This window comes from Hyposmocoma kahamanoa, unplaced genomic scaffold, assembly GCF_003589595.1.
Source record: "Hyposmocoma kahamanoa isolate Upper Pololo Valley unplaced genomic scaffold, ASM358959v1 100021, whole genome shotgun sequence".
Taxonomy (NCBI): Eukaryota; Metazoa; Arthropoda; class Insecta; order Lepidoptera; family Cosmopterigidae; genus Hyposmocoma; species Hyposmocoma kahamanoa.
In genome coordinates this window covers 9411675-9423791 of record NW_020653200.1, presented here as the reverse complement: position 1 = coordinate 9423791, position 12117 = coordinate 9411675, and the positions used below count along the sequence as shown (strand labels likewise).

Below are 12117 nucleotides of genomic sequence, written 5' to 3'. Positions count from 1 at the left end.
TATATATATATATATATATATATATATATATATATATATATATATATCTGGTTAGAGCAAATGTTATCGAGTGAGGGCAAAGATTATGAGAACACAAAAAAAATACACAACTCGCCATTTAGAAAGAGAAATAAACAATGAAATCAAGTTGGATTAAATTAAAACTTAGGTAAACATAAGCATATTTTTTCTCTGCAACTTGATTAATTATCTTTTCGCATAAGAACGTTCTACCGTGACTTGTGACCTTGTGAGAGTTGTGTGGTTTTTCTTATAGGTAATAAACGTAAAATCTAGTGGCACTTATTTGAGGAAAAGAAAATTCCGGATTGCCCAACAAACTTTCCTTATTCTTACTTATGTACTAAAGGCAACTATATATTAAAAACAAATTTTAAAATATAACTAAAAATATTCTAGTTTTTTTTAAATACTAACCTTGTCAGGAGGGGAAGAAGACAATAAAAGATGCTTCTGGTCAAGTGGTCTCTGGGTTTCCATAGTTAGTTCTACTATGAAGGGCAGCGCGAAGCAAGCCTGACGAAACGTTGTCGTGTAAACAAACACGAGTGGCGCGTGTGTCGCTTTTATAGGCTTGGCGTCGCGGGCGAGGGGTTTGAACGTGAAGCTAGTATTAATTTCGAATGAGGTGATCTGTAGACCTGTATTTTTAAAATCGTTATTTTTTAATGGAAGATGGAAAGTGACGATAAGGTCGACAATTTAGCATACACACCTAAATAATGCCTATTCGCTCTCGCCTTAAAAAGGTATAAGTTATAATGTTCGGGGAACACGTTCGCAGGCAGGGAACTCAACTCCTTAGCCGTTCGCCATATAAATGTAGAACCACAACGCTTCGTGCGAATCTTGCGAATATTTTAAATGTAGGAGTGGGCCAGTCTACGTCTAGTCCCCAATAATGGAAAGGGGAAGGGAGAATGAAATCCTGTAGAATACCGACAAGCAAGCAACTTTACGGCGGTGTCAAAAGCTCTGCAGCTTCGCCTCTTCTAAGTTCGAGTCATCTATAACTTTAAAGCTGCTGACAAAAAGGTTCCGTTGTTTATTTATATAAATACAATGTTGATATGGGCGATTCGGTGATAGATATTATGCTATACCTATTTAAAGAATAAAACACAGTTGACTGTCGATGTTTATGAAGTGAATGTAAGGAAGGAAGAGAATTACATGGCCTACAAGGTATTCGTACCAAAATTTAAATTACCGGTTTTCCTTGATAGTAAATTGGTCACCTGAAGGAAATGCTTTTCGCCGTTTTATCGATTTTAGTGCTAAACGGCGGAGTAGACAAGGCCTACTGATGAAAAATTAAGTTGTTGTTGTAAAAGTCGTTGTGATGGTTATTTCATTGTAAATGATTAAATAATTTTTGTTTCTTTATTTTTTTGAGAATTATACTTTATTTAGAAATATGGATCAAAGTGATAACGATAGCAACTCTACATGCAAGTTAGTAACTTTGAACTGTAAATCGGTAGTGAGCATAATAACTTCTTTGAGTGACTTCTTTGGGTTCTCCGGTAAAAGCGGATGTTTCTTATTTCTCATTTATATTAATGATCTGCCATTCTTTGTTACGGACCATTGCGAAATAGTATTGTTTGCTGACGACATGTCCTTGATTTTTAAAACAGACAGACATGACGTTAACTACGATCATTTAATGATACCTTCTCTAAGGTTATTTATTGGTTTAATGCTAAATTTAGTGTTAAATTTGAATTACCTAACGTAAAATGGACTAGTTCAAGCATAGAAATAAACGGAGAAAAGTTAGACCTTGTTAATAAAGCAGTCTATTTGATATATACGGAAGATATATATGGAAACCATTGAAGTTTACTTTTGTTTCCATATATATCTTCCCAGCAGATTAAGCTCCGCTGCATACGCAGTCCGCAGAATACGTGAGCTTACCGATGTTAGTACTGCTAGACTAGTTTACTTCAGTTACTTATCACAAGTCTAAAAATGTCTTAATATGTCATAAGTTTAAAAATGTCTGTACTTGCTAACAAGTGGGCCTTGGATGCCAAATAAATTATTTATGTATTATTATTATTATGTTTATTATAAACTCTCGCCTCTCCCAAGGCCTAAAAGACTAATTTTGAATTTTTAAATGGGAGAGGCGGTATTTCCCGGCTATGGCACATTATTATTATTAAGATTATCATTACCTAAATTTAAAAACTACATTACAAATGTTTTGATTGAAAAGTCATATTACAAAATTGTAGACTACGTGTTTGATAAAGATGTATGTAAAGACGACATGTCTCTAGATTCCACAAAAATTTGATTCTAAATATATTCCATAGCATTTAAGTTTATTTCAATGAATTCAAAACCTTGAAACGCTCCCCTGTAAACTTGGCAATTTCGACATACGAGACTTTACGTAGTAGGGGTCGATATGGTCTGCGCTCTTTTTACCAGTGTGCATGCCTACGAATTCTGTGGAGTGTCTCAGTGAAATTAGTGCAGTAATTGAAAATCTTGATGTGATACCGAGTTTATTCTGGGTGATTTTGTGTGATGTGAGTTGTTTTGGAAAGAACTAACTGGTTTATGTTTAATTGTCAAAATTGGATTTGTGCGGACGTCGAGAAGTTGCAGGCCGTCTTGCCGACCGCCTACATGTTCATTAGTGATGCACACGGTTGTTCGAACTAGTTGGATCACCGTGTGTTCACGGGGGCTGGGTGGCAGTCGGTGAAGAGTGTGAGTATAAGGTATGGGATGTACTGGTCTGATCACTTTCCCCTTGAAGTTAGTTGCAACTTTTATGTACTGAGGACAAAGTTGCTTTATCCGGGAGCCGTGATTAGATAAGGTTAGGTATATGGTGTGAGCGTGATAGCGTACAAATTGAGCAGTATAGTATCATCCGTAATGACCAACTCGTTTTCCGAAACGGTTTCACTAAATGCTCATTCGGAATGTCATCTTAGATCATAGAATAGTAATCGATGGCTTATATAAGACGGTGATAGAAGACGGTGGTCCGTAAATTACGACATGCGCCTCCTCAGTGCGTATTCCTCAATGCTACCGTTAGAGGAGATGCGGAAATGGCTTGAGGTCACTAAGACCTCAAGGATAAATTACAGTGGTGCCAGAGGAACCAGAAGCGAATTAAACTGCATAAAATGATATCACATCATAAGTTAAAGAAATTTCACAAGTTTTGGAAGAAATCGGCAAAATGAATCCGAAGACAGGTCGTCCGGTGAGTGTTGATGGCGTAGTTGACTGTAAGAATATCACAAACTTTTTCATGGAGCATTTCAAAGTCGAGACCCCTGAGTCATACCATAGTACCCCACGTATCTTAAAATTCATTGCTAATGATGTGGCATCTATCATTAAGGGGATGACGAGGGGTACATCACCTGGGTATGATGGTTTGAGCGTACAGCATTTACAACGAGCGATTGTCGGGGGTTTTATATCAATTACATAATCTTTGTTTCAGGCACTCGTACCTTAGACGGTTTGATGCAGACGATGGTGGTACTTCTTGTTAAGAACAAAACGGGTGATGTGTCTGACAAAAACTACTACACACCTATATCGTTGGCCACTACATTCATGATGCGCAGTTCGGGTTCAGGCCTGGACCTTTTACAGAGTCCGCAGCGCATTACCTCAAGTATACTGCTCGGTATTACATGGAAAGAATTACGCCTGTGACTGTCTTCAGATTCCAAGTATTCGGAACTTTACACAATCGAGCATCTTTCAGTCCTGTATTACCCATTGATAGGTATAAGTTTTCTTTTGATCTTGCCAAACTTACCAGTCCTGTACGTAACTCGTCTACGTTTTGCCCTCGACTATTATTTTGTCGTGGACCCAGCGTGCAATTGGACGACCACCACGTCTAACCGGATGCCCACCACAACCCCATTTAAGGTCTATAACACGGTCCCCAACTTTTTAAGCTTTCGTCTGAACTCGGAATTTCGTGTTTCGAATTTTATCGATATGATAGAAGAGTGTGATGCAGAGCATGTTACGCTCCACGGCCCTTTGTGCTACTCGTATTCGGTGAACAGTTTTCTTAGTAAGCGTCCATGTTTCGAAGTGTTGTCGGGTCTTCAAGTTATAATCTATAAATAAAAGTATTTGTATATCGAGTTCTTAGGTTTTCGCGATTGTTACAGATTGGAAAAGAAACTATTTTTCCGAAATTAAATCGCTTGCTTTTTCAAACAAATATACGCGATTTAAATCCGGAAAAATAGTTTTATTTCCTAATAGTATTTGGAGATTTTGTCTATCCAATATTCGTCAAACACCCAGTCCGACAGATAGGATTGGGTGTTTAACGAATTTTGGCCACAATCTTATAGGATTATAGAGGATATTTTTATTTTATTTCATTTCGTTATCATGAAGGATTTTAAAGTTATAAGGCGTTTTTATTTGGGAAAATGAAATATGTATTATTCTGACACTTGAATGGAACCGTCTTCAACCCAACGATATCTATGTAAATGCAAGCGTATAAGACCCGTTATTTTTTATTCATATTTAAAATATTGTAAAACAAAATCATATTCGCTAGTCTGTCAACCTAAAGCTTGGAAAAGATACTCTTAAAAACAAATAACGAAATATTGTTAATTAGGCTAATTTTTTTTTTTTTATGTTCAATCTAGTCTTACTCTTATTAAGGAATGATGCTTTAACTCAGGTATATTTCAAAGGCGTAGGTAAATGAAGACGGATGTGAAATTATTATTGATAATAAATAATGTATGTATATTATTTATTATTATTTATTCTAGTACTATTATTATTTTCTACATGCTATGTTGCCATATCCAAACACAGTAAAGTGTGCAGAGTATTCATTGTACCTCTCTCCGACTAAGATAAATGGTGTCGACGCAATGTTCTGGTAACATTGCGTCTTAAATATTTTTGTTTCTGTTATGGATCTGATTTCATGTCAAGGTTGAAAACTAAATAGAAGTATTGATAAAAAACGTTAGTATTTTGTATCAGGTGAACAAAATTAGTACCACCAGTCAGCCGTGATTATGGGATCCGTAAAGCACCCGAGGCATTGGTTTGTTCGAAGTTACAAATATAAACGAAAAAAATCATATAAAGAACTCGATACATAATACACTACCACCGTACTTTTATTAAAGATTATAGTAAATGTGCTCTACGAAGCTCTAAAGTAAGAAAAAATCATTTTCAATATGCAAGTTCTAATAAGAATCTTGTAAAGTGCACGCCACACGAAAGTACCTGTACTCAAAAACTCACTTTCCACTAAAAAGAACCTATAGTTCAATAATAAGTGGGCATCTTTGGCAGTTTGTAAATATTGAATGATCCCCAGATATCTTAGAGGATAAAAAAAAACAACCAGATATGTACTCACATTTAATCTTGTTTTTATTGCGTGTTTGGTAAATGAATTTGCGATTTGTTATTCTTTTTTATAAACTTTGATATCATGAACTCCTTCGTCATTTACCTGAATGATAGCACGGCTCTGACGTAAAATGAATGACAACAACAAGTCTAATAATTTATTTTTTTCCATCCTCTAAGCTAATAATGTTTTTTATTTATATAAAAAGTTTCTATGTGGTTTACTTCGTCATATTGTCAGTTTGATATTTTAGTGTTATTGTGGCACTTTCACAATTATTTGATTTATTTGTTTAATTACATGTTTACATAGTTAAAGAAAATACAAAATGGTCCAGCTAAAGCAGGTGTCGTTACGATTGAAATCTATTAAAAACATTCAGAAAATCACAAAAACCATGAAAATGGTGTCAGCTAGCAAGTAAACAAATTTGCAATACGTAACTTGACATTATAATGTAGTTATTAATATGTAAAGAAATACGTAGTCTCTTAAGTTATAGCCTGTATATTTCGTTTTATCTTATCCATAAACAAAAAACCAGATTCACAAAGGCCGAACGAGAACTCCAAGCTGCCAGGCCTTTCGGTTATGCGCCTCGTAAGTTCTATGAGTCTAGTCATTTGGTCAAACCGGAAAAGAAAGACGCTAAAGGAGCCCCTGAAGCTGCGGCAGTAGCACCGGAAACACCAAAAGTAGAAGATAAAGAGGCAGAAAAGACGACAAAGAGACTCTATGTCGCTATTACTTCCGATAGAGGTAATTTTTTGTGTGCACAAAATAAAACAATGTTTTCTAAGTAGATAATTTTAACCAGTTTAAATAAGTATTATCTAGATTCGTTCAACTCAAACACGTATCAGTAACGAGCATGCGTTTTCTTTTAATGAGAGAGAACATTTATAGTTAAGTTTTTTGTAAAAAAGTAGATTTAGAGGTAGTAGTAATGGTAGTAGTAGTTATTATTATTATAAAACTAATATCGCATCTAAGCAAACTACCTCGTTAAGTAAATCTTGGAAAAAGGTAACAACTTACTGGTAACGTATTAAGCACTTACACGTAATTCTTTTTATGACAAAATTTCCCATGTTTTTGCTATATATTACGCCTAGCCTCAATGTCAATTAAGTGCGGGCAATTATATTACGAAATTAGATAAAAAGGAAACAAACTCGCATTAACACGTACATAATTAAGTTGCAATTCTGACATGTCCTCGATTCCCTATATATTGTTCAAATCTAATCAAGCTATGATTTTTCCAGGCAATCGTATAGTAGTGTAATGTTATCCTTTTATTTCATCACAAACTTGATATGACCCTATTGATGTTATTGCTGTGAACTGCGTCGTGTTTGCAATCGTATGAGGCGTGGCACCTGATAAATATCTTATTTGTGCCATTATAGAACAACTGAACCTCGTGGATGTTCACGCAAAGGCCTTAGACTTTGCGTCATCGAGTAGGTATACTATATATTCTCCATATATTTATTCAAATGGAGCATAACAGACTTTTATAATACCAAGTGATTGGACGAACAAGTCGTGCACCCGATGGTAAGCGACTCGCCTATCCATAACAGTTGCAGTGCCCTTTAGACCTTTTAATCGCAAAGATCTTACGGGCACTCCCACTGTGCCCGTCACCCTGACACATAAGTTAACAAGTTCCTTGTGCCTGTAATTTCACCAACACCCTTACAAACCGGAACGCAGTAATGCTCACATTACTGCTTGGCAGCAGGAATAGGTAAGGTAGCAGTGCTACTAAATTACGGGTAATTATGTTAAAAACAATACTTGGCACATTACCAAGTATTGCTTTATACATTATTATGTACAGAGCCCATTGAAGACATTCACGTCACCTATTGGGTATCACGTAATTAAAAATTTTACAACAAAATTTTATGTTCTTTCATTGAAATTAATCATCTTCTTATTATAACATCCAACGAAATTTATAATAGAATTATTATAATATATTTTATATAAATATACAAAACAAGGTGAAAATAAAGTGTTTTATGAAACAATTGTTTTATTTTCGGAATTTTATTTTGGTATGGTTTATTACAGTACCAGAATTGGCCTTAAAATAATCTCTCATTAATTAACGTCTGTGACAATCACAAGTCCGAGATCCAATGGATAGTCGAAGGGCTTCTCTCCACGTCAACCATCAGAAATCCTTCGTGAAATTATTGCCTACCCAACATTGCCCTACCAACAAATCAATGCTGCCCAACGTTAAAATGCATGCAATGTATCAAATGTCCGATACTTGATGATTATGGAGAAGCGGATTTCGAAACTGTGGATTTCTACACTTGATTGATGATACTCCGGTGTTTAATTGGAACAGTGGAGAAAGCCCTTATGGAAGGCCGGACTAACCCAAAAGTGTATAGTGCAGGTCTGTGTGGGGGAGTACACAGCGGTGTAGCAAGAAGAATCCGTCGCGAGATGAGTGCCCGCGGGGCCGCAGACCAGCCTACACATCGCTTGGTGTGCGTTGGGGACAAGTCCCGTGCGATGTTGCGACGCACGTTTTCCAAAAACATGCTTATTAGCTTTAAGGAGGTAAGTTTCCATTTTCAAATGAATTATTATCAAAAATTAAATATACTTTGAGAATTTCATAACAGCCAATGGTCCAATCAGTCGTATTCAGGCTTAGTTTCTTTGGATTATTTTTGTTAATTTTTTTTAGATTTTGCCCTAAATTTTATTATTAGGAAGGTGCTATTTAGAACTATGTTTCTATGTTTTTAAAACCTTAAGCGACATAGTTGCGACCGTTGGCAAACATGTGTGCCTTACAGGAAAAAGGTTGAGTAAAGTGTATTAGACTATAATACGAGTATAATAATAATTGACGAGTATAATTATCTACTTATTTGTCCCGTTGAGGGTAAACACGTACACACCACAAAATCAAACTGATAATGCACCACAAAATCAAACTGATAATGTAATTAACTGAAAGTAATTAACAGAAATTATATTTGTTTATTGCTTGAAATAAAACTCTAGGATTGCTTAAACTACATTTTTGTTAGTATTCAGAACACAGGTAGCTTTAAAAGCTCCAACATTTGTCATTGCTGTTTTGCCCATTTGGCAGACAATGTTTTCCGCATACTTGCGAGGAAGTTAAACAAAATCTTTAAAATGTTTGTGTTCCGTTGTGAGTAAGTAATCTCATAAAAATGAAATAATGCCTATTGTATTTACATTCGTTTCAATAAATAAAATCAAAAGTTCACTGCTTTCTCGAGTCTCGGACGCGAATATGCCCGTGTTCCTGCTAAATGAAAAAAATACAATATGTTGTTATATATTTAATTTTGTTTTAAATGTGAGATACTTTAGGCTTGTCATTAATGTGTATTAGGAAGACCAGAGGTATTAAACTGCTACCTTGAGGAACTCCATATAGTATAATTATAAAATCTGATTTATTTATATATAATTTCCTTGCTTGTTATTAATAATGATATTATTAATTCTGGTAATTTTAGTCCTATATTTAATAATATGGCAAATCCTTTCACCACGATGACAAGCATTATAGTGTATACCATCGATACAATAAGAAGTAGAAATCCTATCTTTTAAATATTATTTTATCATTTTATGTGTGTTTCCTCTTACACCATTCGAATAATGTTTATCAGTCATGACATGTTATGTCATTGTATACGTAGTCGAAAGCTTTTCTCATATCCATGTTCAATATAGCACATAAGTACCGTAAAATTTATATTATGTATATCACAATATAAGAGTATAATTATATTTCTCAAAATATTTTTTCTGTTTTGTAGTCAGCCTCTTCTGCATTCATGCTGTAACTTTTTTTAGTTATTCAAATGTCTTTACGAATTTATATGCCCACAATGATGCTGCATTGCAGTTTATATCAAGCGTGTCGTCATTAGGCTGGCTTTATCTCTTCTCCTATAATTATATACTCGTTCTTTGCCTGTAATACGGTCAATTTAAAAGTTTCTTATTTCTCTTGTTTCTCATGTCTTTGACTATTTACATTGACTTGGTCCATATCAGCCTTACAAATTATATCCAGATCTGGGATGTTGTGTTTGGATTGTTGTGTGGTCGTCACATCTCTGCGTACATGTTTGTTCAGTTGCCATTAAATTAAATCGTGGACCGGACATGTCAGTACAATCTATATGGTAATGCATGAAGTCTTTCATGCAGAATGAACGTTTCAGATTTTGTTTTCCTGTAATTTTGTTTAGGCTTTTTGTAGATTCATTAATTCTAGATGCCATTGTTTCATTCTTTATTTTAATGTCAAAGAAAATAAATATTTACTATGCCTAATATAATCAAATTTCTTATAAAAAATCGTTAATAATAAGAAAACCTGAACCTTGAAGAACCTTGCTTCTCGCTGCGGTTCGAAGTGGAAACTTCTGATTAGTAGTGTATGGTCGCTCAGAGAGCTAAGAGTTCTCTTTGCAATATAAATTGTTGGTCAGCTTCGTAAATTTACATTTGACTTTTAAGTCAAATGTAAATATATGAAGCTTTAGCGTGCTCGCGCTTTAGCGCGACAGATTGGTCACTTTTGAAAGTTCAATACACTCAAATTATTGTTTGACAGTGAACACGAGAACGATAATTTTTTATCCTAATTTACATTATTACTTACAATTACTCAGAATTACCTTTACCTTTTTATATTCTCACATTAACTTTTAGGTATAATTTTGAAGCAAAAGTAGGGTTGTCGCTTTGAACCGTTTTATGAATAATTTTTTACTGATAACTACTTTATTGGTCATATTATGTATGAAATTAATGGAAAAATAAATAGTTAGATTACGGTATGAAATATATCCAACTACAAACTTTTCAATTTAGTCTAAACAAGTCATCAATATAGCTTTTTATGTTATACCATTATAGATCGATGAAATCTTATCATTGATCAGTCGATGAAAAATTAATTCTGAATATAGTACTAACACTGTAATGTCATCGTACTGATGATCGTCTCTAGGTACTCGTGAAATGTTTGACAATTTTGTATGACCAATTTTATTGTACAGCACCTTCGATCGCCAATTATCGCTGTATCTCGCGTAGGAGGTCCGAGCGGAACCGCGCTAATATTTTTTTCGCTTTTATTGAATCATCACAAAGTTTTTTTGATCAGCCCTGACTGGTACCATGTTAATAAGAGTTGCCACTCCTCGATAAAATACTTAGTAGAGGTACTCTATTATTTTGATTTATTTTGAGTACATATTGTTTCTTGCAATTCACAACTTTCTTGCGTTTCTTTCACAGATTGGTCGCGTTGCTCCAACATTTGCAGACGCATCTGCGATAGCATCCCTCATAGCAGAGTCTAAATTTACATACGACGTCGGCGAGATATACTATAATAAATTTTTCAGTGCAGTCAAATACGAATTGACTATCATCCCCTTTTTTAACAAGTACAAAATTGAGGTAAGGGTTTTTAACTTGAATAATATCAGAGCACCGTGGTTTAGTAATAGGCTAGCCAGCCAGACCAAAAATTTTGAAAATTTGACCTGTTAGTCATGCATCATTCAATTACGTGTTTTCAGAAAAGTTAATATAATATTTATTTATTTATATTTAGTGACATATTTTGTCAGTATCTGGTGACGAAAGTTATAAACTTCTCACAGGTGAAGGTAAAGAATTTAAAGATCTACAACAAGCACATAGAGATATTCATAAGATCTGCCGATTCGATCTGTAGCGCTGTTCGTAAGAGCGGTAACCACGATGAGGCAACAAACTCTGGTTTACAGTCCAATCGGAGTGAAGAAATTTTTCTTTGTGTTTGTTCTATCTTTGTATCAATAATAAGGTTTATACATTATGACAAACTACTAGCACAATGGGAAATAATGATTTGAACACACACCCCAGTACATTTCGTTCCAATAATAATTTATATTATTTTTCTGATGGCAAGAATGTAGAAAAATATTAACATACTAAATAATTAGTTGGGGCGCCTTGAAATTATACGCTTATAGAAGCGCTGCAGTGGCACCACTGTGGCGCTGCAGACGCGCCTCTACCTCAAGCGTAATTTGATAACGCCCTTATATTTTGTTACCAAGCTCTATAATACCTACATATCGTTCCTAAAACATACGTGGATTTTTATAGTATAATTATTTCCATTGCGTTTTCTTTGACCTCAAGTTTTATAAACGTCTCTTTCTTAATAGTCAGCGCCAAACATGCACACGTTCGATGAAGTAGAAGAAGATCAATTGGAGATGTATTCAGAGTTTACTCTGGCCGCGTTGCTGTACTACGTGTTGAAGGAGTCTGCAGCATCTGAGCAGTCAGCTCGAATGGCGGCCATGGACAACGCAACCAAGAATGCGTCAGAAATGATTAAAAAACTGACACTGTTGTTTAACAGAACTCGTCAAGCTGTAATCACCAGGGAATTGATTGAGATTATTTCTGGTGCTGCGGCTTTGAAGTAATTTTGATCGATACGAAATGTAACATTTCTGTCGATCGATGTACGATTGGTGATTTGAGACAATACGTGGAGCGACATTTCAGATTTAGTCACCGAACTACGAAAATATTGCTAATTTGTAAGTACTTTGGTACGTCTATGTAAAGTTACCACACTATTCGATGCGGAA

At 34.9% G+C, this 12117-nt stretch overlaps 2 protein-coding genes across 2 annotated transcripts in view; one reads left to right on the top strand and one right to left on the bottom strand.

Moving 5' to 3' along the window:
- Nucleotides 1–593, bottom strand: part of LOC113234020 (protein henna) — a 6790-nt gene extending 6197 nt beyond the window's left edge. Inside the window, exon 1 of the mRNA XM_026469277.1 lies at nucleotides 439–593. Within this exon, the coding sequence (XP_026325062.1) occupies nucleotides 439–501 (63 nt within the window). The 5' untranslated portion in view covers nucleotides 502–593. The remainder of the gene's footprint in view (nucleotides 1–438) is intronic.
- Nucleotides 594–5727: 5134 nt separating this feature from the next.
- LOC113235596 (ATP synthase subunit gamma, mitochondrial-like) lies at nucleotides 5728–12100 on the top strand. Its single transcript, XM_026471397.1, has 5 exons — nucleotides 5728–5845; nucleotides 5970–6184; nucleotides 7848–8014; nucleotides 10757–10921; nucleotides 11683–12100. The coding sequence occupies exons 1-5, from the start codon at nucleotides 5754–5756 to the stop codon at nucleotides 11947–11949; spliced, it is 906 nt and encodes a 301-aa protein (XP_026327182.1). The 5' UTR covers nucleotides 5728–5753; the 3' UTR covers nucleotides 11950–12100.
- Nucleotides 12101–12117: the final 17 nt, after the last annotated feature.

Excerpts from the sequence above, each read along its gene's own strand:
- LOC113235596 (XM_026471397.1), top strand. The coding sequence starts at position 5,754 with ATGGTCCAGCTAAAGCAGGTGTCGTTACGATTGAAATCTATTAAAAAC. Across the intron at positions 5,846-5,969 it reads AAAATGGTGTCAGCTAGCAA|ATTCACAAAGGCCGAACGAG; the intron begins GTAAACAAATTT and ends ACAAAAAACCAG. Across the intron at positions 6,185-7,847 it reads CGCTATTACTTCCGATAGAG|GTCTGTGTGGGGGAGTACAC; the intron begins GTAATTTTTTGT and ends TGTATAGTGCAG.